The sequence below is a fragment of the Episyrphus balteatus genome, chromosome 1, assembly GCF_945859705.1.
Source record: "Episyrphus balteatus chromosome 1, idEpiBalt1.1, whole genome shotgun sequence".
Taxonomy (NCBI): Eukaryota; Metazoa; Arthropoda; class Insecta; order Diptera; family Syrphidae; genus Episyrphus; species Episyrphus balteatus.
In genome coordinates this window covers 6,401,985-6,426,840 of record NC_079134.1, presented here as the reverse complement: position 1 = coordinate 6,426,840, position 24,856 = coordinate 6,401,985, and the positions used below count along the sequence as shown (strand labels likewise).

Below are 24,856 nucleotides of genomic sequence, written 5' to 3'. Positions count from 1 at the left end.
TAAAATTCAAAAAATGAAAAAAGCTTGAATTCGAAAAAATTTTGTATCATTGTTTACAATTTTGGCCTATTTATTCAAATTTACACTTTAATTACTCAAAAAACGTAAGATTTCATGTTACATTGATTAATCTTACGTTTTCTGAGTAATTAAAGTGTAAATTTGAATAAATAGGCCAAAATTGTAAACAATGATACAAAATTTTTTCGAATTCAAGCTTTTTTCATTTTTTGAATTTTACTAGAACATGTACTATAGTATACTAATGTAAATTTTTTTTTACACTATCAGAAAATAGGCATTTTAACGAACGAAATGCTCACCGACTTTTTGAAAAAAGCTGATATTTTGACACGTGAATTTTCGATTGAAAATTAGGGTGTTTTTTTGGTATTAAGTCAAAATAAGGTGAACAAATTAATATTTTAAATCAAATAAATTACAGTGTATTTGGGACATAATAAGGTAAGTTTTCACCAAATTTCGTCGAAAAATTTTTGTTTTTTAAAAAGATAAAAATAAAAAACCAAAAACTCGGTTTTTTGAATTTTTCACATAAATTTTGAGGTTATGTGAAAAAATTGTTGATACAAAAGTTGTAGATCTTTTTATTACCTAGAACTTTGCCATACAACTTTTTTCTATAGGATTTGTAGTTTTGCCGGAAATCGAGATATACCATTTTTTACCATTAAAAACTCAACCCACCCACTTCCCGAACTCGTCTCGCCCGTAATTTATTTTTCCTTTCATTCTTATCATATTCCCCTCCTTTTTCAATGGGTTTCATCCTACTATGATTTTTTGTACTTTTTAATTTTTTTGAAGGCATCGGCACTGGTCTATACTCTTTTCATCACACAAATTATATAAATAGTTCAGTTTTGGAGATAAAACAGGGAATTTTTGAAAATCAGCTATTTTTCCAATAATAAAAATATTGATTTGATAAATAAATATTTTCGCTTGATTCGTTGTGTTTTAAAAAAACTCAAGATTTACAAACAAAATGCTGAGTAAACGAACCTTATGGGTTGGGGTCAAAATTCTGCCTGGGTCAAAATTCTGCTTTCAAAATTCGGCTTTACAAAATTCTGCTTTCAAAATTTTGCTTTTCAATTTTTACCGTGTATTTTTTAATTTTTTGCAGAATTTTGCAAAATTATCTCCTCGCTGCTTATTTGATTACTTACTCACTTTGTCAGTTATGTTTATGTTCATTTTTTGTTTGATAAATCAATAAATTAAAAAGTATTCAGAAAAGATGTTAAATGTTAAATAATTTCGAAAAATAATTAGAAATCTTATTAATTTATTAAATAAAAGTATATGTTCGAAAAATTGATAAGAAAGGAATATTTTGTATCTTTCTTTTTAGTTTCTAATAGTTTTCAACGGTTTATAGATGTGAATTATAAGAACGTCAGTCTATGCATTATAACAAATGTTTGGGATAGTTACACAATAAACAGTAAGGAAAAATAGTTAAGTTGCTATGAAAAAAAAACAGAATTGGCAGAATTTTTTTGTTCAAAAAATATGCTGGCAGAATTTTGAAAGGCAGAATAGAAAAAAAGCAGAATTTTGAAAAATAGAATTTTCGTAAAAAAAAAGCTGAATTTTGACCCGATCCCGAACCTTATAAAACAGTTCATGCCTCGAATCCGGCAGTTTTGATTTGAGTGAATTATGTTGGCTAAACGAATAATTTAAACTATTGAACTCGAGCATTAAAAGGTAGGTACTCTAATGCTTCAGTTTTTGTGTATACAGAGTGTCCCACAGTCACCGCCCCAAATGAAAACCATGGATTCCTGAGGTCATTTTAAGTCGAAAAACTTAAGAGGTAATTTTCTCGTTTTCGTCCCGTTTCGAGTTATGACGGTTTTTATGATTTTTGCTCTCTTTTCCCTTAACTGGTTTTATCTTTGTCATACTACTTCTATATCGAAAGATTTTTTTTTACAACCAATCAAGAATTCATTACAGTTTTAGTTTGTCCCAAAATGTTTCTTTCTGCAGACAACCGTTTCTTCGTTTCTTGCAGTTTCATATCATTTTATTCCTTAAAACATGTAAATGAGTATTGATTATTTTCGCTTATAATTAAAGTCCAGTTTATTTTCTTTAAAAAAAATTAGTTTTTTTATCATAAAAAAATCTACTGAAGGTATTCTTAAGATAAAGTAATTTTCTTTTCTTTTCAAATGTTTATTCATGAACTCATCCGAAATATTTTATTGCCAACTCCACGCGAAATTATCGGATGTTTTGCTACAAATTCTGACTTTAGTTAAGTTTTAAAAATATTTAAGAGATCAATTATAATCCATTTAAAAATAGTGGTTAAACTCGAATTTTTATAAAAAAAATTTGTAAGGTTTTTAAAAGCTCTTAATTCTTTTTAAATACATACTTGTTTAAAACAAACTATTTTACAACATTTATTTTTTTCCTTTCAGGTTTTCCAAACGTTATGAGCTTCCTCTTCTTGTCCAGAGTGTTGTAATGAATATCACAATGTTCCTTATGATTCATCTTTGTGTCAAAGTGAAACGAAACAATGCCAATCCAGCGATACGAGAACGTGAATTTGGAGGTTTGTAATAAAATATTTGAAAAGTTATAAGCTTCCATGTACAATAATTGTCAACTTTAAGCAAAAAAAAATATTTTCAAAAACTAGTAGTTTCTTTCTTTTTAAAAATAAAAAGTTTCTCAAAAAAAAAATAAAAAATAAAATTTAAATAGAATCGTATGTATATTATTCGCTTCACAAGGTGATGACCACTGTGATCTTCATCTGCCAAAGGTGATTGGAGATACTGATCCTGGTGCTGGTGCCTCTTCTTCGTCTCCTGATGCATTAAAACGTAGTCGCTCAAGACATTATCTAAGCGGTATGTGTTTAATTTTTTTCCAAACTTGAAGGAGTCTTTCAATTTCAATTTATTTTTTTTTTGTTTCATTCTTCATTCTTTGTTATATTTTTGTTGTTCACTTGTTGTTTCATCGTTGTTCTTTAAACAGGACATTTTAGTCCTTCATTAAATTTACATTTTTGGTTATGGTTATTCGTAAAATAAATTTTGCATGCATTTACTTTGTTTGTAGAGATTTAAATAATTGGGGCTTTTATTGGTTTTTAAAGGACCTTAAAATCATATCATTGTAGAATAGTTATTTAACAATACAATTTAAAATGCCAACTGGACTAAAGAATTCAATTTGGCATGAAGCCAAATTAAATGAGGATCTCAATTATGTATGTCCCAGAGTCTGACCGGACACATTACATTAAATGGTGGAGAGAGAATTGCAAGCAGATAATGTAAAAATCTTCCTTGAGTGTGTCTGACAGAATTCTGGGTTAAGGTAACAATTTTTTTTTCTCTGATTTGTTCTGGAGAAAAAAGAGAAAAAAACTTTTCGAATTTGTGGAAACAAAGAAACTTTTCCCTAAAAAAAAAAGAAAGAAAAATCATCATCATCGTCAGAACCAACATTGCGATTGTGACCTCGTTTGCTTGCAAAAAAAAAAAATGATGCAGCAATTAATATAATTTCAAATAATGTTGCTGCACTTCTTGTTCGTGTATGTTTTTTTTTATGGTTAGGGTTGGTGTTAGGGGAGAGTTTTGAATAATTTGAAATGTTCTCAAAACTAATTAAGCATATCCTTTTATACTTTACTTTTTTTTATTTTATCAGTTTTAATTTCAACTTTGCTTAAGCTTTATATTAAAAATATAGAGAAAAGGAGGATGCTGGGATGAAGTGGTCATTTTTTATATTAAAAATGGTTGGAAACTTGAAGCAAGTTTTTTTTATTATTAATTTATTGATCTTCCTAAAATCATTATGCCGCACAATGTGGAAAACTGATGTTATAAAAAGCTGCTTTTGTTGTTGTTAATACTTGATGTTTGTTTATCCATTAATTTTGTTTTATTTTTGAAAGATGTTGTTTGGTCGTTTATAATTCAAAACAAGTAAGATGTTCCTGAAATTTTAAACAAGGTCAAGAGTTAACAAAATTAACAAAATATAAATAATAAAATGCATGACAGCGTGTATGTTTGTACATACATAAATCGCTGAAGATGGTTTAAAATGTTCAGGTATTAAATGTTGCATCTTGCACAAACGTTTTTCATAACAAAATAACTGCTATCAAGTAATTCAACGAAATACATCTTTAATTTAAAACACTACTGAATTTTTCAGTAAAAAATACAAACATGAACTGAAAAACATGCAGACATATCGTTAAAACTTAAGAAGGGAAATGTACACTAGGGTGTATACTAGACTGGGCCAAAAAAAAAAAAATATTTTTTTTTTTAAAGTTACTTCGAAAATCTTGTTCAGGATGATGGAAAAAAAATTTGGTGAAAATTTGAGCCGTTAAAAAAAATTTTAAGAGGTCTATCATCGGTGTTTTTTATTTTTATACATGATATGATGTTTTACAACAGAACTGCTAGACGATCAAAGTAAAAAAAATTTCTGTTCATTTTTTCTTATATAAAATTAAATTTCCTACAAAAAAGATCTAATTAAAAATTTTCGTCAGACGAGCCGTATTCGAGTAATTAAGCTTTTTAAATCGAAGTGTTTTTTCAATTTGACTATTTCACTTTGGAATTTTGTGATGATCAAATAAGTGAATAGAAAAATAAAACCACGACAAATTCTTATAGGAAATTTAATTCTCTACAAAAAAGGTCTCATAGTAATTTTCCCTTAATTGAGTTCTAAAGAAGTTATTCACGATTTAAATCGAGAAAAAAATTAAAAAATCAATTTTCAATTTCAAAATTTTCTAATTCACTGAAAATTCAATATTTTCAAATAAGCAAGATGTTTTCTTGTAGGGACTTAAACGTTCTATAAAAAGTTCCTTGGCAGCAAATTAATTGCTTTAACCGTTTAGAAGATAATCGTATTCAAATCGCAATGCATACTTGTCATAAGAAAACTATTGAAATCAGTGGGCATTGGTTTTGATACGAATATCTTCTTAACGGTTAAAGCAATTAATTTGCTGCCAAGGAACTTTTTATAGAACGTTTAATTCCCTACAAGAAAACATCTTGCTAATTTGAAAATATTGAATTTTCAGTGAATTAGAAAATTTTGAAATTGAAAATTGATTTTTTAATTTTTTTCTCGATTTAAATCGTGAATAACTTCTTTAGAACTCAATTAAGGGAAAATTACTATGAGACCTTTTTTGTAGAGAATTAAATTTCCTATAAGAATCTGTCGTGGTTTTATTTTTCTATTCACTTATTTGATCATCACAAAATTCCAAAGTGAAATAGTCAAATTGAAAAAACACTTCGATTTAAAAAGCTTAATTACTCCAATACGGCTCGTCTGACGAAAATTTTCAATTAGATCTTTTTTGTAGGAAATTTAATTTTATATAAGAAAAAATGAACAGAAATTTTTTTTACTTTGATCGTCTAGCAGTTCTGTTGTAAAAAATCATATCATGTATAAAAATAAAAAACACCGATGATAGACCTTTAAAAATTTTTTTTAACGGCTCAAATTTTCACTTAATTTTTTTTTCATCATCCTGAACAAGATTTTCGAAGTAACTTTCAAAAAAATAATATTTTTTTTTTTTGGCCCAGTCTATTGTATACGTACTTTTTTTTATGTTTTTTTAGAGACACCTCGATTTATTTAAACAAAGGAAACTAAATCGCGTATTAGCATGACAGACATCAGATAATTAAATTTAAAAGTATAATAAAAATAAAGTGCTCACTAATAGTCTATTTAATAGACCGGAGCACAAGAGCACAACAAAAACAAATTCGTTCAAGAGTTTTTATTGGTGAATATGATTCCTTGGCATAAAAGTATACTCCAGCCAAAAATGCTACCAATTCCATAAGTGCATTTTATAAACTTGCTTTCAACTAAAAAAGTTAAAAATTAAGAAAAAGTGCTAATTTTTAACAAAGTAAATTTCTGTCGTTTCTTAACAAAAAGAAAGAACAATAAAAATTGTATATTATCAAAGGATTTTACCTCAAATTTATTTTATTAGTACAAAGTTTGGACGTGCCAGGTTCATACACCAAATGCCCCTTGATTAAGTAAAAAAAAAATAAAATCCTCAATTTTTTTACTTTTTTTCATTAGTTTTAGGTTAGAATTTTAGTCAAAACTAATTAAAAATTTTTTTAACCATAATAAATTTAATTTGCTATGAAAAGTGTATTTGAACCAGTTGAAAGTGAAACGACCAGTGTTTCCGTTTTCTCAAAACATTTTTCACTCCCGGGGAAATACATCAGTTTAACAATATTTGTAGCGCTAGCAATAGCTACAGAGCAAGAATAGTTACTGGCTTTGAAAGTCAAAACCATTCGATTTGTGTCTTGAATGGCTGTTCGTTCCCCTTTCTCAAAATAATTTTTGATGCAATATAACTTCCGAAAACATTTAAAAGAAAAAAAAAATACGGTACACGTTGGCGTATACGTACTTTTTCATAATGAAAATTTTATTTTTAGTTAAAAATAGTTCTTTTACCTAATGACACAGTTGTAGTCCTTACTTATCACAAAAATGGGAGTCCAAGGGGTTTTCTATTAAAATTAAATGCAATAGAAAAATAACTTTAAACAAAATATTATTTTTAAATTAATTTTTGTTTTTGATGTTGATTTTTCCAAATTCTCCACCAATTAAACTTTTCTGCATTAAGAATTCAAAATGTAATGGTTTGAACAAAATTTAATTTGAATATAAAAAAAAAAAAAAACTTGGCAGAAAAGAACTCTAATCTACTTTTATCTTGCCCATAAAACAAACAACATAAATTAGAACTGAGTTTCTTAGTCAAATGTAAAGCCAAAGCAATCTTTTTTATCATGTCTCTTACATGACAATTCAAGATTTTATGAATCACTTCTTTTCTTATTTATCTACGTAGGTATCATCATTTTTTAGCTTTTTGTTTTTTATACAACTACGCATTTATCCCACCATACGTGTCAGTAATTTATTATAACTTTTATGAGTCTTTTACAGAAGCTCATTAGATTTGGTATGCGTTGGCATTTGCTTTAATTACTTTTTTATAGTTCCATTTTATTCGACTGTTTTGGGCACACGATCAAAGAAAAAAATTCCATCAATTATCCTTTATACAAAAAAGTCACCACACATCACAAAACACCCACACATACATAAATGATGTGGTTCACACACCATCAAGTGTAATTACATGTTTCCATCGCATATCCAAACACCAAACCCCTGCCGGCCGCAAGCACCGTCATAATAATGATTAATTTGAACTTCCATTACTCCTGATGCCCTTAATAGCCCACCCATCTTTCTCTCTATGGTGTTTTATCCAATAAACTGTTTGACTTTTATCCACAAGAGTAATCCATGTTTTGTGTGATGGTTTAAGTAGCGCGGAAGTGCGTGTAATCACCATTTCCGCTAGGGACAACTCACACAATCACATTATACAAGGATAAACTTTTAAATTGCCACGTGTTTGGAAAACAAAGTGTGAAGACATTGTAACAAAGCCACAAGATACAAGACACAAAATGTAAATATCCTGAAAAACATAATCACTTAATCGACAAATATTCAAGTTTTTTTTTTTTTTAAACATTGAGTACTGTCTCGTATCCTTGAAAACCATGCAACAACAAAAAAACGCATTTCACTAACAAATAAGTTCCATTTGCAAAATGTCATTCAACGGATTGCTGTTAGTATTTTTTGTTTTTTGTTTTTGCGGTGCCAGAAACATGTACACATACAAACCAAAGTTTGTGTGTTTAGAATCATCTATAAATGCAGTATAGGTATCCTAGTTTTTGTGACAGGAAGGGAGACTTGTGGGTTGCTGTGTCAATCGTGGTCTTCCATTAGTGTTGCCAGAGGCAACTTCAAAAACACTTGCATGATAAATTACGAAAAAAAAAACCTATCAAACGAAATGACCATGCCAAAAAAATATGTTTGGAATGTAGTCCCCTGACCATTTAAGTTCATTTAGATTTTTGAAATTGCAAAAAATGTATGTTATGAGTCAGGAAATAAAGATTTCCAATATTTCTTTCACTGAGAAATGTAATGGAAAGTTATTGAAAACTACTTTTTTGCTAGAAATAAAGAGTCAAAAAATAAGCTTAAACTAATTTTCTATTGGCACTGCAATTACTTGAGGATTGAATTTCTTTGAACTTACAAACGAAATTAATCCTGCAGTCAAAAGTAAATTTTAATAACTTGTTCTTGCAGTAAAAATTAAATTAATTGACGAACTCACTGCAGTATTTTTTGACATATTTCAGTATCTTAGTTGCTTGATAGTCTTGTTCAGCTTTGTGTTTACAGAAGTTGGTAACTGACTTTAGGACTTAATACTGCAACACTTTATGAATAATGTTTGGTTTGTAAAGAACACTATTCGACTCATTTCATTATTTTTTAAGACAGTTGAAATGGTTGTTTAATATCTAGGTTTTTTATAAAATGTATTATGTTAATTTGAATAAAAGGAAATTTGATCAGTCATTTGTATGGCTTTCCCTTTAAGTCAGTAAATGTTTTAAGGTTTCTTTACATTAAATTAACCCTTTGGCAAATGAAATTCGTTCTTTTGCAAAACAAATTCACCTTTTTGCAAATTCGACTTTTCAAAATTAAATCCATAAGCTAAACAAAGTGCTCCTAATTTTTAGAGTTTGTATAATTTATTTAACATATTTTATGTCTTAAGTTTAAATATTTGAGCTAGAGAATAATTTATTGACTGCATTAGGTAAGCATAAATTCCATCTACTACTTTCCTAACTGAAATCAGAATTAATTGCGTTGAAAAATATCGTGTGAACGTATTTTGTATATTTGATTTTGCTTAGACTCAAAAGTCGGTTGAAAGTCTTTTGTACGTACTTGGTTTCACAAAAGTAGTACCTATGTACATTAGATTAAAATTAATTTACTGCAATATTTTTGACTGGTTTCAGGCATTTAGTCACTTAAGAGTCTTTTATACCGCTTTGATCATACAAAATCAGTTAATATAACTTAAAAGTTAAATTAGGTACTGTAGTGCTTTCTGAAAGGTTCCTATTTTTTTTTTTTAACTGCAGCAAGCAGTTATTTAAGGTGAGTTCATAAATGCAGGACTGCAGCAGTGCTGCAAAAAAGAATTGATAATATTGTTATGGTTACGAGTGAATTTTTACTAATTTAGTACTCGTTCTTAGAAATAAAGTTCTAATACGTTTGGTAAATTTTTTAACAGACAGTTCTTGGCTGAATATATTGTAGTTCTATTTTGCTGAACTGCTGCAGTCCTGCATTTATGAATAAAATGGGACTCAAATATTTAAGAAATAATATGGTAGGTTAAAGACTTGAATTGTATTCAAATAAGATTTTAAACGCTTACTGGATAAAATATAGTAAAATGAGTTCCAACATGAGTGAAAACAAGTACTGCAATTAATGTTGAATTTTACCACTAAAAAAATAATACTTTAAAGTTGACGAATTGTATTAAATAAATTGGATTTACAACTACGACATAATTGACTGAATATATATAGTACATTATACGTTACTTACACTCCGCTTCAACTGAATAAGCACACAAATTTTCAAAGGTATTTTTTCCATTTTTTCCTAAGATTGAGCTTTCTTGTATTATTTGATGATGTTTACAGTAAGCTTGTGATGTTGAGAAACCAAATCAGAAAGAATAATTCTCAAAGTTCCGCTATTTTTTTTTCGTGTTCTCTTACAAAGCGTCCCATATGGAAAAATGCAGTTTTTTTTTGCCTCAACTGAATAGACACACGGTCTTTCAAGGTCAATATCTTCGTTGTTTATGAGAGTTTTGAGGTGTTTGGCATACCAAATCAAAGGTTGAAATGTTCTCAGTGAGATTTTGTCATTTAATTAAAATTAAAAAAAAAAGTAGTAGATTAAAAGCTTTGAAAACTGTCGACAGAGCTAAAATTAATTTGTTAACGGAACTGACCGGGTCTGCTATAGCTACCAAAATTGATCTGCAAGTGTTTCAACACTCCGCAGAGTAATTAACAGCACGGATCATTTTAACCCATTAAAAGTCCAAAAGAAACCAACTTTAAACAAGCAACAAAAAGGTATTCGTTTAGAATTTTCTAGACTCCATATGAGCTGGAAAAATGAGTGACGCAAAGTGGTTTTTTTTCATTTGAAAAAGGTCAATTTTGATGGATTCATAATTGAAGTCATCGGGGCCATCAAAATTGATCCGTGCTGTTAATTACTCTGCGGAGTGTTGAAACACTTGCAGAAACACCAGCTTTTTGTTTGATTTTTGCCCCCAGAGTCAAATGAATTGGAGGCAGATCTCAAAATTTCTCGTCGATTAACTGCTATTTTTGCCGTTTTTTACCTTAATTCATATTTTTCCTGTACGAACTTTTATTTTTGAGGTACGAATAGGCAACACACTAAAACTCCGATCAATTTTGGTAGCTATAGCAGACCCTGTCAGTACTTGTTCCGTTAACAAATTAATTTTAGCTCTGTCGACAGTTTTCAGAGCTTTTAATCTACTACTTTTTTTTTAATTTTAATTAAATGACAAAATCTCACTGAGCACATTTCAACCTTTGATTTGGTTTGCCAAACACCTCAAAACTCTCATAAACAACGAAGATATTGACCTTGAAAGACCGTGTGTCTATTCAGTTGACGCAAAAAAAAAACTGCATTTTTCCATATGGGACGCTTTGTAAGAGAACACGAAAAAAAATAGCTGTACTTTGAGAATTATTCTTTCTGATTTGGTTTCTCAACATCACAAGCTTACTGTAAACATCTTCAAATAATACAAGAAAGCTCAATCTTAGGAAGAAATGGACAAAATACCTTTGAAAATTTGTGTGCTTATTGAGTTGAAGCCGATTTTTTTTTTTTAAGTATATGTAGGTCTGAGTAGAATTATTTTAATTTTTGTGTTAGTCTTCATAAGCTTATTGTATGTAAAAAAATATGCTTTGGTTTCCTCGAGTTGCAAATAGCTCAAGTTATAAGGACAAAAGTATGCTTCAAACGTTTGCTTTAAAAAAAATCTCAACTTAAGTGAGGACCACAAAGAAGCACAGGGCTTTCGAAGCAGCATAATTAGTTTATATAACTGGCATATATCCTATAAAGCAGTTTTCTATGACAATACAAAATTAAACATAATTTTTAATAATAATCAAATTGTAAACATAGCATAGTATCACACAATTTGGTAAAAACAGAGGCCCAAGCCCATGTTGCAAAAACGTGTATTTCTTCGTCCCTGCAGCTTAGACTAGACAGGGTTCTCGAATCGAAAAACTCTGATTTTATCTCAATTAATTATGTGGATCTAAATAAAATGTGGTAATTCCATTAGAAATTAGAGCCATTCCAGCAAGCCTAAGCTACTGATAAAGTTCCAATTCACTTCTTTTCTATTTAAGGAAGAAAATGGTGTTGCTAAAACTTTTGCCTAGAGGCGTTATTCAAAATATGAGCTTCTGACCTCATTAATATTTATTTTTACGAACTTTGAAGACCTGTTAAAAACTGCTTAACTTATAATAATGCTGTCAATTTTTTTAGGGGTCTTCAACAAGATGGCAAAATGTACTAAAATGTAATACATCCAACCCTGAATGTTTAAGGGTACAATTAGAGTAACGGGCCAGAAAATAGCCTAAGGACATGGTAACACTGTAATGTCATCCATTCGTGCTGGTGTGGCTTGAGTGGAGAGAGAGCAAAAAAAAGTTCTAGTACAGTTGCACCAACTTTGTACTGAAATAAAAAGTTTTTTTTTTATTTTGACTTTAACATAAACTTTGTCAAAAAGCCATTTTGCATGCAGTTCAATTCTCTTTCCTTCGTTCATCCTGTCGTCGTGTGTGAATTAAGCTGTTGGTAAGAGGATTTTTTATTTTTTTTTGTTTAAGGTTTTGTTTGTTGAAATCATTCATTTTTTTCTTTCTACTGAGAGTGAATATGTATCGAATAAACAATATACCTTCTATGTACACGAGAGAAAATAAGCTTTTAGTAGAGAAAAGATATTTTTGTAAAGTTTTGTTCTAATATAAAAATTGCAACAAGGGTGCACGAAGGAGAATAGGGTACCTACTATAACAAACACGAAGTGTTCTTTTGAGACTATAAATATAAAAGTACACATATCTATTCTTATTTTATATATGTATAGGAATACTATACCAGTGTATTTGTCAATTGGACTACTTCTAGAGATTTTGTCCTGTTAAGTTGCTACAATGAATAGGGGTTGATGAATTTTAGATGATTTTCTTTGGGTTAATCATTAGGTGAAAATGTAGTTTATGATGAGGGCAAATGACTTCATTAGTGGTTATTCTTGTTTTTCTTTTTCCTCTTCTTAAGAGGATATAACAAGAAAAAAATTATTTTTTTTTCTTTGAAACCCTAAGCAGCGTATATCATATAGAACAAGTGCACCCCTACAAAAAAATATTTTGTTTTCCTTATGTGCACTTTGCAGACATCTTATTCTTCACCGCCACATCTCTAGCATCTTTGAATTCCAGATTTTTGTCTAGAATTTGAAATATTTAGAATGGAAGCTCAGGGGACGCTAACTTATAAATCATAGTATAAGCATAATGAATGAGTCTGTTTATTCCTTGACCTCTGATAATGAATTCAAGAAAAACCTGATCAGAATATATCAGTAATTCAATTTTGAACTATACCCTTCATACAGGTTTTTTTTAAAGTTTACAACGTGAAAAGTTAGCAATAGTTACAAAACACCAAAACTAGAACTCTAAAAATATTGCGCATACACCGTAGTGTACATTTAATTTTTTCTTAAAATTTGATTACCTCATTAGTCACTTTTTAACCCAATATTTGTATATCCCATTGACTTCTTTGTTGACAAAATTCTTAACTTTTGAAACACTTATATAAAAAACTTACCCTCATTTCCTGATATAAGTACAAATATTAAATCATTACTTAACTTGAATTGTTATTTGTAAAACAAAGAAAGAGCAAAATACAATTCTTAACCAGTTATATACATTTAACTGTGTTCATACAAATGTAATAAAAAAAAATAATTACCAAAACAAAGAAAAGTTTATTTTTAAATTTTTAGCGAAATTGATTCTGTGGGCAACCCACCTTCACTTCACTATTAACTAAAAACATCATTGATTACGTTATTTTTAATTAAAATTCTTCATTTTATAATCCTTACGACAAGAATTTTCGTCCTTCGACACAGAAATGAATTGTTCTTTGTTTTATACCATTTTCTATATTATGATGTCAAAAGACAAAAGATGGGACGTAAAAGGGTCCTTCACCCTTGTAGTTTACGAAAGTATATATAGGTACAATAGCCGTTAATTGCAATGACTCTTAAAAGAATGGGGTCACGATGTTGATGTTTATTGTTTTTAAAATGAGATTTTACATGGGTGCGTCATATAATTAAAACGTGTTTTTGAGATATAATTTAAGAAAAGACAAAAAAAAAAAAACAATTATTACGTGATATAAAGAATGAGGAAGTTTCATTTGTTTAATATTATGTAAATATTAAGCCTTGATGAAATAAAAAAAAAATAAGAATTACCTACTATATCCACATATTAATTGGTCACTCGGTAAGGATTTTGAATCCATAATTTTTTTAGTGAAACAATATATGTATTTAAATTTTAATATAAAATATATGAGGAGTTCACATTAATAACACAAGTCAACAACGTTTTTGGTGCCGAGACTAAGATATACTTTTCTAAAGGTTTTTGGTGTGCTGAACTCGAATCTCAAAAACATCCTATCAGCTCCCGTTTTTGAAATAGTACCGTAAGAAGATGCAAAAATAACCACTTTTGAGGTTATGCTTTAATGTAAAGAAATTTGTTTTAAATACAATTTATTACGGTTTCTGTAAGAACTATTTTTCTTCTTTTAAGAATTTTTTAAATCTTTTCGATATCTTTTTTATTGTTCGAGATATCGTCAGTTTTATGGCTTATTGTAATATATCACATTTTCATCTCGTTTTTTGATAAATTAAGCCAAACACACTTACTTCATTTTAAGATATCTCGCGCAATAAAAAAGATATTGCAAAGATTTAAACGGGTCTTGAAAGAACGAAAAAAATTTCTTCAAATTAAGGCATAACACCAAAAGTAGCAAAAAAACGTTTTTTTGCATTTTCTAACAAAAATATTTCAAAAACGTGAACTGCTAGGATATTTTTCAGAAAAGTATATTTTGGTTCATGTGGGGAAAATCTTGTTAACTTCAAAATAAGTCAAAACACGATTTTTTTAACTTTCAAACGGTAATATGTCAAAAACGGGAGCTGTTAGGATATTTCTGACTTCAGATTTGAGTTCAGCACATCAAAAACCTATAGAAAAGTATATTTAAGTGCCCGCACCAAAAAAAAAATTAAATTTTGTAGACCAGTGTAATGCCAAGTCCATTTCTTAATTAGTTAGTTGTTCTGAGGTCCTATAAATAAATCGTTTTTTTTTTTCGTAAATAAAATTAATTTTAATTCTATTTTTTTCAATAATTCTTTTAGTTTCTAAATGCTTATATTAAATTTGCAATAGAATTGACTCATTATTATTCTAAACACCCCATATATCACATTTTTAGCCAAATGAAACGCAATAACAAGACTTATAGATTGCTTCTCTGATGTTTAAAATCACGTATACGTAAAAAGTGTTGGCGCTTTGGTGTCATAATTTTGTTTCGTATTTAAAGTCACAAATTGAGAAAAAGTCAAAAAATTGCAATTTTCGAGCTTTGATAGAGTAATAATACGCTATTTATTTTTTTTTTTATTTGGTATCAAAAGCGCTTAAATATCTCTTTTTTATCTTATAAATTGGTATTTTTAACTATTTTTTTGTTGCGTGGTTTTTGTTTAATTGACATTATTTTTTATGAAAAATCGTTAACTAACTTCCGCCATTATGACATAAATCGATATTTTTGACATTGGCTTCAAGAAAATCTCAAAAATAACCTTTACTCCGGGTTATAATGTATATATGTATGTTTATAATATTCACAAGGAGAAATGGCGATCTCCAACAAAATCTATTATGAAACTAAGAACTCATTTGAAAATCGATTTGATTTGTTTTCCCTCTGGCCCCATCTCTCTTTTAGTAAGATTGAGACCTAAATATTAAAATTACAAAAAAATATATAACTTAAACGATGAAAGCTAGGTATAGCTCCAGCTATAAAAAGGTAGACAGAATTTGTTGAACTACTTTTTTCTTGTAGGTATGATTTTTTATTTTACAAATACTTAACTTTCCTATCAAGGGGCACGGTAGTGCCCAGCCAAGTTCTCTAGCAACTTTGGCACTACACCCTTATTTACAGGAAACAACTCAGGCCATTTTCGACCCCCCTCTAACTTCCACACCAAAGATACTAGAAATTTCAAACTCGCTTCATTTGTTAGGCTGGTCGAAACAAAACTCCTAACAAAATTTCAGCTTGCTACGGTGAGTAGTTTCTGAGATATTGGGATTCGAAAATCTCAAAAACCGTAACTGACTGACTGACTGACTGATTCACTCACTGACAGATCATCAAAATTATGGAGAACTTCCCGTTATCGTAGAAACTTGAAATTTTTCACGGTGATAGGACTTGTGATGTATACAAAGGAAAAAATCGAAAATTTGAGATTTTCAATTCAGGGGGCGTGGCATCAGCCCATTTCCGCTGAATTTTCATCAAATATTATAGAGCACTTCTGATTATCTTAGAATCTTGAAATTTGGTAGAATGGTAGAGTTGGTAGTTTATACAAAGGAAAAAATTTAAAATTTGAGAATTTCAGCCAGGGGGCGTGGCAACCGCCCATTTTCACTGAATTTTCATCAAATATAGAGATTTTCAATTCTACAGCCTTACCTTGCAAAAAGTAGTGAAATCACAACAAAAACATTACTGTTAAAAAAAGAGCCAAGTTCTCCTATGTTGAAATTATGCTGGCACAAAAAGTACTGAGATGTAAAAGTGTACCAAGATCTAAAGTTTGGGTTCAAATTCGTATCAATAAAATTTTGATTGTTTACTTGGCAATTTTTGAAATAACTTTAAAAATCGGAAATTAAAAGAAAAATTGTCAAGAGAACAATCAAAATTTTATTGATACGAATTTGAACCCAAACTTTAGAATTTGGTACACTTTTACATCTCAGTACTTTTTGTGCCAGCATAATTTCAACATAGGAGAACTTGGCTCTTTTTTTAACAGTAATGTTTTTGTTGTGATAGTACCTATCTAGGTAGGTACTTAGGTATATAAGGAAAAAATTAAAGAAATTTGTCAGTCCAAGTAACCATTTATATGGTTAATTTTTTTTAAAAGGCATATATCCCCAGAGATTTAGAGTTCCCTTGTGTCCTCATTATTATTATAGGTTGGGTTTCAATTTGAGAGTGAACTTTTTCATCTGGACAGCTTATCCCGCCTTACATTTTCCCTACACTCTGAAACAATAAATGTTTCCCATTGATAGAATGCAGACCACACAAATATGTAGATAGAACTATAATACTAAATATTCCACATTTTTTAAAGGTTTTTGTTTTACCTTGTCTTGAAAAAAAATGGAAAGGGTATGTAAACTTATTAACATTTTTTCATCAATGAATAGTGCTCTGTGGTGCTTATACATATTTTAAATATCTTATCTTAAACTTAAATTTTGTATTTTGGTTTAGTCATACGAATACGCAATTGTTTTAAGTTACTTTATTCATTCAGCATGCTTTTTTTTGTAATCTACTGGTGCAGGCTTAAAGTAGATTTCAATTTGGAAAACATCAATTAAACTTATTTTCTTCATTTATTTACAGATCTCGACATGAAGTACTTTTGGGCATGGACAGATTTCCAATCATATTTGGATTTTATGTTAGTTGTTTGGGCTGTTGGTGCAGCAATAACATATCTTATGTTGTCAATTGATTGGTTCATGGAGACCGTTGGTTTCTTTGCCGTATTTACCGAGGCTATGTTAGGTATAAGTTCATGATTTTATGACTTTAAAAACAATCATTTAAAACTTTATTTCTTCCTATAGGAGCCCCTCAGTTCTTAAGAAATTTTAAAAATAAATCAACATATGGAATGAGCATACATATGGTAGTGATGTGGACGCTTGGTGATATGTTTAAGACTGTTTATTTTATTTTAAGAAAAGCACCAAACCAATTTTGGATATGTGGTACATTGCAGGTAAATATATAAATTTAAATAACCATTCAAATAAAAATATACCTCATTTATTTAAAAGCTCCATAAAGAAATATAAATATATATTATCCTCCTAAAGAACATTTCTGCATATGCCATAATCTTTCCTAACACATTTGAATGTCACTCGAAAAACTCAACATTCAGTTTCAGTTTGTTCCTGACGACGAATATCCATGCCACTCACATGAAATATTTGTGTAGCACCGGATAAGAGAGAAATCTGCATTGTATGTGTTCACACAGTCTGTATGTGTAAAGACAAAAGAATCTTGCTGAATACACAAATAAAACACAGGAATGAATATAATAAAACTAGATTTTTTAGAAATGTTCAAGGACACTCAAATTTACACAATTTTGTAAAACATTCCACACTTTAACTGTCATTTCGCTTTAAATTTGAATAAAAGCATCGAAGCTCTTTTCGTCAGTTACAGTCACTAATAATAACCCAAAAAGAGTTCAAGTCCGTACTTATCTCTCTCTGTGTGTAGCCCAAGGACATTGTATTAAATCAGCTCCACCAACCAAATAATCGTTCTTTGTAATCCTTCTCCTGATGAAAAGAATTTGTCGCCTAGATAACAAAGTAGTTTACATTCAACACCTCCGCACGACAGAATCCATGCCATTTGGGTGTTATGTAACAAACACACAAGTCCTATGTGTTCAGGAGAGAAAGTTGGAGTAGAGGATAATAATTTCATCTCGTCTTTGTTGAAACTGCTAGTGACAGACAGACGAGCAGGGAGAATTGTATTAGTATCCTAGTTTTATTATATTTTCCTCTGAACAATGTTTGGTTGGTTGGAAAATATTCATTGATATATGCGTTGTCGATTGTCCTTGTCACATATCATCACCATTGAACTAAATGGATAGACTTGCAATCGTATCAAACATATATCAGAATCATCGAGAATCGAGTGAGAGGTAAAGGATATTAATGACGTGGGTTGTGAAGCATCAAACGAATAAAATTTTACTTGCCAAACAACAACAACAGCAAATAAATCACATATGAATGTGACAATGGCTGAAGGACATTTTCATTTATAGTTTCAACTCTCTCTCTCACTTTAGTTTCCTCCCCCCCCCTCGCCACTACACTCACTCTGAACTATTTATATGGTTAAAAGTAATCCTTTTAAAAGTGAAGGATATGATGTGAAGTGTAGTAGTAGTTTTTTGAATAATTATTATCGTCACATAGTTAAAGAGGTGAAGGATGTTTACATTTATTTCCGTTTTAAAAACCATTTGCAGATTTACTGCGAGAAATGTAGAATGGGTAGAAAAGAAAAGTAGTTAACATAGACATTTTAGAGTGATTATGGTGTGATGAAGCTTATATGCTTGGGCTTGAGTGATGTTAAAGTAATGGTGATTAAGCAGTCTACTTAGTATACTTAACAGTTTGGAAAAGTTTACAATTATTTATTAATATTATTTAAAGAAAATAGCTGAAAGTTATTCCGTCTACACACTTCTGAGAGTAATAGGGAATCATATTGTAAAAGTTTTGAAGTGGTACAAGTCTGCAGTTATTTGTTATGGCTTTTTTCTTATATCAGCGATTTCAAATTGTAATTCCTTTTTTCTATATCAAATCTGGTTTTCGTGATTTTCGGATCCTTATGTTAAACCATACGTATTTTTATCATTTTTGTAGAAACACATTTATTTCCTTAAACCATTTAAAACTTTTCTCAAGAATTTGATTTCTTGATCTGGATCCCAGATGCGAGAACCACTCTAGCAACAAAGATTTATTTATTTATTTAATTAATGCGTTAAGAACCAACGTTAAACACTTATTAGGACAGCACAATACGCTTACTGTAAAAAAAATATAAATAAAAACTATCCTACATTGTTACGCACTATCGAGTGTTCCCTTAACATCTTTAATAACAATTCCTGCTATCACAACCACGATTAGCAGATGTAGCGTCCTATTTCACTCTTGATAGTGATTTGCTGACACTATTGTCATTAAAAATCGTATAAGCACCTCCAAATTACAATAAATTTAGAATTAGTAATGTAAAAAAGTCTCAAAAGCCTACTTAAATGACCAAAAAAATATCGATTTGGCGCAAATCCCCAAAAATTTGATCTTTCAGTATGAGTGGATGCTCACCGGTTGGAGTGTAATGAAAACGAATAAATCTAAGTCTATATGGACTTCCTTTTCTCATACCACTGAAGGTTCTGATTTGGTTCGAAGAAAACGTGACAAATTTGTTGATTCTGGCAAGTTGTTAAACCGACGTCAAACTCGCCACGAAACTATAACAGCCATTTTATTTAGCAAGATAAACATTGTTATATGAATAGCTTTGATTAAACTCAAGCATGAAGCCATTCAGAAAATATATAAAATATTTGGGCAAATATTACAAATTCTAATGCGACTAAGCAGATCTGGTCCAAACTAAATTTAAAATATTACATTTCCTAAACGGAAATTTACATAATTTGACGAGTAAGTATGTGTGTGGTTGCATACGGCCTGTCCAGGCACCTAGGCAGGCTAATGGAGTGGCTAAACGAGGCTTCATAGGGTCCTATCGACCTACGATTCGATATAAACGATTGCGAAAAAAAAATTTCTTTTGTCAGCTGATCAGAGATCATTTCAGTCCCTAACGTTTCTGAGTCTGTCTATTATAAATATTACTTTCGATGAGATTGCATATTAGTTTCATTAAAGCTGTTTCAACATGTTCTTTTTTGCAAATTATTTACCCAGAAGTTGCATGGACAAAAAAGAAACCATTCCACACCTTCTCCCAGTCTCCGATGTCATTAGTCGTAAGAAATTTTCTTCTCAGCAATCTAATCATTGCATTTTCAATTTCCTTGGAACATCTAGCCAGGAACCGTTTATTCTAGTTGCAGTTATAACCATGGTTATTTTGTTTGAAATTGTGCATTTATCATATTTAAATTCAACGATCAAAACATTTTTTGAAATATGGCTGTAGGATAGAATGGTTGGACATAACTTCGGGATATATAGAATGTCTTTCACGGTAAAAGTCTCGAATTTGCTTTCTACTAAAATTTCAAAATTAAGGTCTCCTTCTTCTGTGTTCAAGTTATAAGCATCCGCAAGTCTCACTTCTATTTGTCATATGTTCTGAAGCCGCTAAGTTAATGTATTAACTGCTATTCTCAAGACTACCACTTTTCATGAGTAATGCGAAAAACACATGTCTTACGTGGTTGTCTGCAGTTTTACGTTTATTCGACCAATTTTTGGTATAATTTCCTTTTTGTTTAAGTTAAAAACATTTCAATTTAGTCGCTAAACGTTGATTATTCATAATGGCTTGAAGTCTTACTAAAGACAACGATTGGGAAAGTTTTGTTTCCTTGTATTTGGATCTCAGAGCCCAGCCAGCAACAATATCCATTCCTTGGATAAAACAATTCCAACTTAACTAATCAATTTTAAAAAGTATGCCCTGAAAGCGCTTATTGTAGCAAAAGGGGAACATACAAACCTTCAAAAAACGAGGTTTCCTAAGTCTTTAGCTTTAATTTAAAATTCCTACAATATCCACCACTAACCGAGCTCTAAGTTCGTAACCAATTCTTTTATTAGCATTTTATAACATAAAAATAAAACTCAATCCCATTTTGGTTTACAATTTATTCTAACTGTGTCTCTTTTATTTGTATCTTCTAGGTCAGTTTGGACATTGCCATTCTTCTGCAAGTTCACATTTACCGAAAAAATTCACAACCACGCAGCGTTCACCGTGGTGATTAGCAGTTTGCCCCCGATGAACAACAACAACAAACACAACAACAACAAAATCATCCCCAACTTCAATCCAATCAAAAATCCATACCTAACGCAATAACTAGTGGTGATGATCATCTACTGGCCTCACATACTGACGTTCGACATCTAAACGATTACGATAACAGAGCCTTCCAGCACACAATCACCGGTAACAATAACAACAATAACTGCGTTGGTCTCAAGTCCACAGCAGCTGATTCTGCCATCTCAATTCCAGATCCAGATGATCTCAATGCAATCTACGTAGCAGAGCGTACATGTCGCCATCATCGCAACAAACGCCAACGACACAATGCCACCCAAACCCCCGACCTGGGCTATCCCAGTTGGAAACGACATCACACCGGCATGGAATGCTGTGCGAGCAGTTGTTGTTGCTATTGTTGCCACTGCCATTGTCATCCGCACCATCATTGTCATGGGGCCACCACCGCAATCCTTCCTCACAATCAAAGACAGAAAAAACGATTAACAGCGGCAAAGAGACTTCCAGAACTGCCATCGAGCAAACACCAAAAGCTCGCACCAGAGTCTTCCCAATCTTTGTCCAGTCCCGACGATAGAGAGTGCGACCATCATAAGCATCGACATCGCCACCCACAGCGACGACATCACAATCAATGCAGACTTCCAGAAAAAATTCCCACTGGTGGAACAATTGCCATTGAAATCGATGCTGCCACACTCACCGATGACATCAGCTATTGCAGCAGCATAAGCAACAATTCATTTGCCATTGCCATAGCCAATGAAACGACCAACAGCAAGGACATTCTTGTCCATTGCAGCGGTGACAATCATCACCCCTACGAGGAGCAACATCATCGTCGACGAAAAAGTCGACCCCGTAACCATCACTGTGTGCAATCTAGTCATATTGACTCCGTTTGTTCCACCACATCCACAACGGAAGATGAAGTCATTATTGTCCAGCGAAAGTGTAAGCGTGGCAACAACAAATTCATTCCGCGGCAGGACACCCTCGACGGTGCCGCCGATGTCGAAGAGGATGACGACGAAGGGAAGCTGACGACTAGGACGAGAGTGTGCTGCGATCCCAACTGCTGCACACTCAACGAAAATGTAAAAATAAAACGCAAAAAATTCACCAACCGTAACTACTGTAGTAGTTGCAGCAAGTGTAGTAGTTGTAGTTGTTGTCAGCAAGAACTGGATGGTCAGCTGCATAAGGCATGCAGCTTTAGTAGCAGTCTCAGTCACATGGAGGACGATGGCGGCGTCGAAGGTGACGATGAAGTTTGTTCGCGATGCGATGCCAAAGGCGACGACAGTGATGCCGCTGCCGATAGTAGTCAACAGAGTGCTGAAAGCTTCTGTTCATGCAACTCGACCAGTCGCTGTTACTGCAGTTGCAGTTGTGACGAAAGTGATACAATTCGCAAAGAATCTAGCACAACAACTCCGGCTACAATGTCGGATGTCTCGACGCCAGTCGAGGTGCCATTCGGCGCTGGCGCCAGCGTCAACTTTGCCGAAGACGCCTTCAGCATGGCTGGCAAATCGTCGGTGTCGCAATCCGAATACTTCTCGCTGTCCTCGGACAAGCCGCCATCACACAGTGTGGCCTCGTCACCGGCGTCGCCACCAGACTCAGTGATGCCCAGCCCACCGGCATTTCCTCGCAAGCATTGCAAACATTACAGCAAGCACCATCGGCACAAGAGTGACGGAAACTTTGACACGGTCTTATGACGAAGTGTTTCGCTGGTCGCGTGGCCAGCGATAGATGTCAACTCACTGTTGCAGCAAACCATCCGCAAGTCGGCCATTCTCCATGAGACACTTTCCGTCGCACCATCTACTAAACAACCGACGACTGCCGCCGCTGCCGCAGCAGCAGCAGCTTTCTGTGGCAGCAATGACAGTTCCACCCTCACACTCACACCGTCGCTAACGACAATTGCCAAATTTCCACCTTCCACAGAGAACAATGTGGCCACAGCTGTGGCAGTTGCCACCATTCATCCCACTACGAATGTTAATATTGGTGTTAGTACGGTGGTCACAACGGCCACCACTTCCACCAGTTATCATCAGTCGCATGGGATGCATCGCAGCAATATGTTGCCACCACGGTCGTCAGCAACAAAAGCAACAAAACATTCGCCTGTGGCTGCGGCAGAAGCATTTGGGTGTGATCCAATGCTGCGATCCGCTGAAATCATTTTATAGCAGTTTTATTGTGCAATAATAAATTTAATCGCAAATGCAACTGCTCCAGCTTTAGTTGCAGTTGCTGCAATACTGCATCGATGCCATATCCAAGAGTCTCCTTATAAAATTGTCGTCCAACGGACTGAGTGCTGCTACTTACTTCTCGTTCGTGTGTCTTTTTTTTAACTAGTTTCTACTCGTTTAAATAGTTTTTATTATACGCTTTGTTAACAAAAGAACAAAAAAAAATAGAAAAAAAAGATTAACTTTAATTAAAATTTAAATTAATTTTGTTAAATATAAAAAAAAAAAAAATTGAAGGAGGAAGCTTTGTCTAGTCTTTGCAGTCAACTTGATTTAATTTGCAGTTGATTGCAGATATTTCTTGACATTGTCTTTCGTATTTTGTTGTTTTTCGGGGGGAATTAATGTTTTTGAGAGAAAACATATTAAAAATCGCAATTATTTACTTTCTCCAAAATAAAGTTAATCTTTGTGAAAACTAAAATCTTATAAATAATTGTTATAAAAGAAGAACTGAATATAGTTTATTTATTTTTTTTTTTTTTTTAGAAAATCAACAAAAAAAAGAACGAATTTTGTTTTTTTATTTAAGTTTTCTTAATCAACATATCCTTTTTTAGTTAAATTTATGCATTCATTGTAAAAAAACAAAAAATATGTAACTTTTAATTTTTTTAAATACTATTTGTAAATGGGGTTGTTTGATGAGAGAAAACACTTGTAAAAATTGTGTTTGAAAACAAAGTTTAAAAAAAATATAAATATTTAAATTGATATTTTAATTTTCTTTAAATACTCAACAAAATAGATACAAAAAGAAAAACAAAATTATGTAATTTAAAATAAAACAAACAAATATCCTTCTAAGTTTCCATTATTGTTTAAGTTTAATTTACAATTAAAATTTTGTATATTATTTTTCTTTTTTAATTTGTTTTGCAATATTGCATTTTATTTTGAAATGTCCTGTTTTTCTTTTTTAAGATAAAATCAAAATTTTTCAATTTAATTTTGTGTACAAAAAAAAAGATCATCACTATAAATTGTTGTTTTTTTTTTTTAAATTAGAAACAATTTTTATTATTTAAAATTTAAAATAAAACAAAAAACAACTTACTTTTTTATATAAATGTTTATTTTTTCTTATTTGAACTTTCAGTTTCGATTGATTTACCGCAAAGGCTGTTGAATGAGTTTTCATTTTTTCCCTGGATAATTTTTACTTTTTTATCTCCATTCGATTGTTATGACAAAATATGAAAGAATTGGTATATGTAGACCTGGGGAGGAATCGACTAACGCGATAGTCGATAGTTTTTCAATTTTTCACCTAAAATTGTCGATTTTAATTATCATTTCTGATACGATTTCTTATGGTTATAATGTTGATGCAATTTATCAAATATGTAAATTCTATATTATTTTTGCAAAATTCTAAGTTCCATTCTTGTCGCATAGTTTCTGCAAATCAATTCTTG

At 31.4% G+C, this 24,856-nt stretch overlaps 2 protein-coding genes across 2 annotated transcripts in view; both read left to right on the top strand.

Annotated features, from left to right (window-relative positions):
- Positions 1 to 22,908, top strand: part of LOC129907743 (uncharacterized) — an 83,989-nt gene extending 61,081 nt beyond the window's left edge. The window contains 5 exon segments of the mRNA XM_055984093.1: positions 2,463 to 2,599; positions 2,781 to 2,900; positions 16,960 to 17,124; positions 17,187 to 17,341; positions 21,060 to 22,908. Coding sequence (XP_055840068.1) covers positions 2,463 to 2,599; positions 2,781 to 2,900; positions 16,960 to 17,124; positions 17,187 to 17,341; positions 21,060 to 22,892 — 2,410 coding nt within the window. The 3' untranslated portion in view covers positions 22,893 to 22,908.
- LOC129906761 (uncharacterized) lies at positions 22,893 to 23,372 on the top strand (the record flags this gene model as incomplete). The annotated part of the gene is made up of 1 exon (XM_055982661.1): positions 22,893 to 23,372. A coding segment is annotated over one exon (480 nt), but the record flags the coding sequence as incomplete, so codon positions are not given.
- Between the last annotated feature and the right edge of the window lie 1,484 nt (positions 23,373 to 24,856).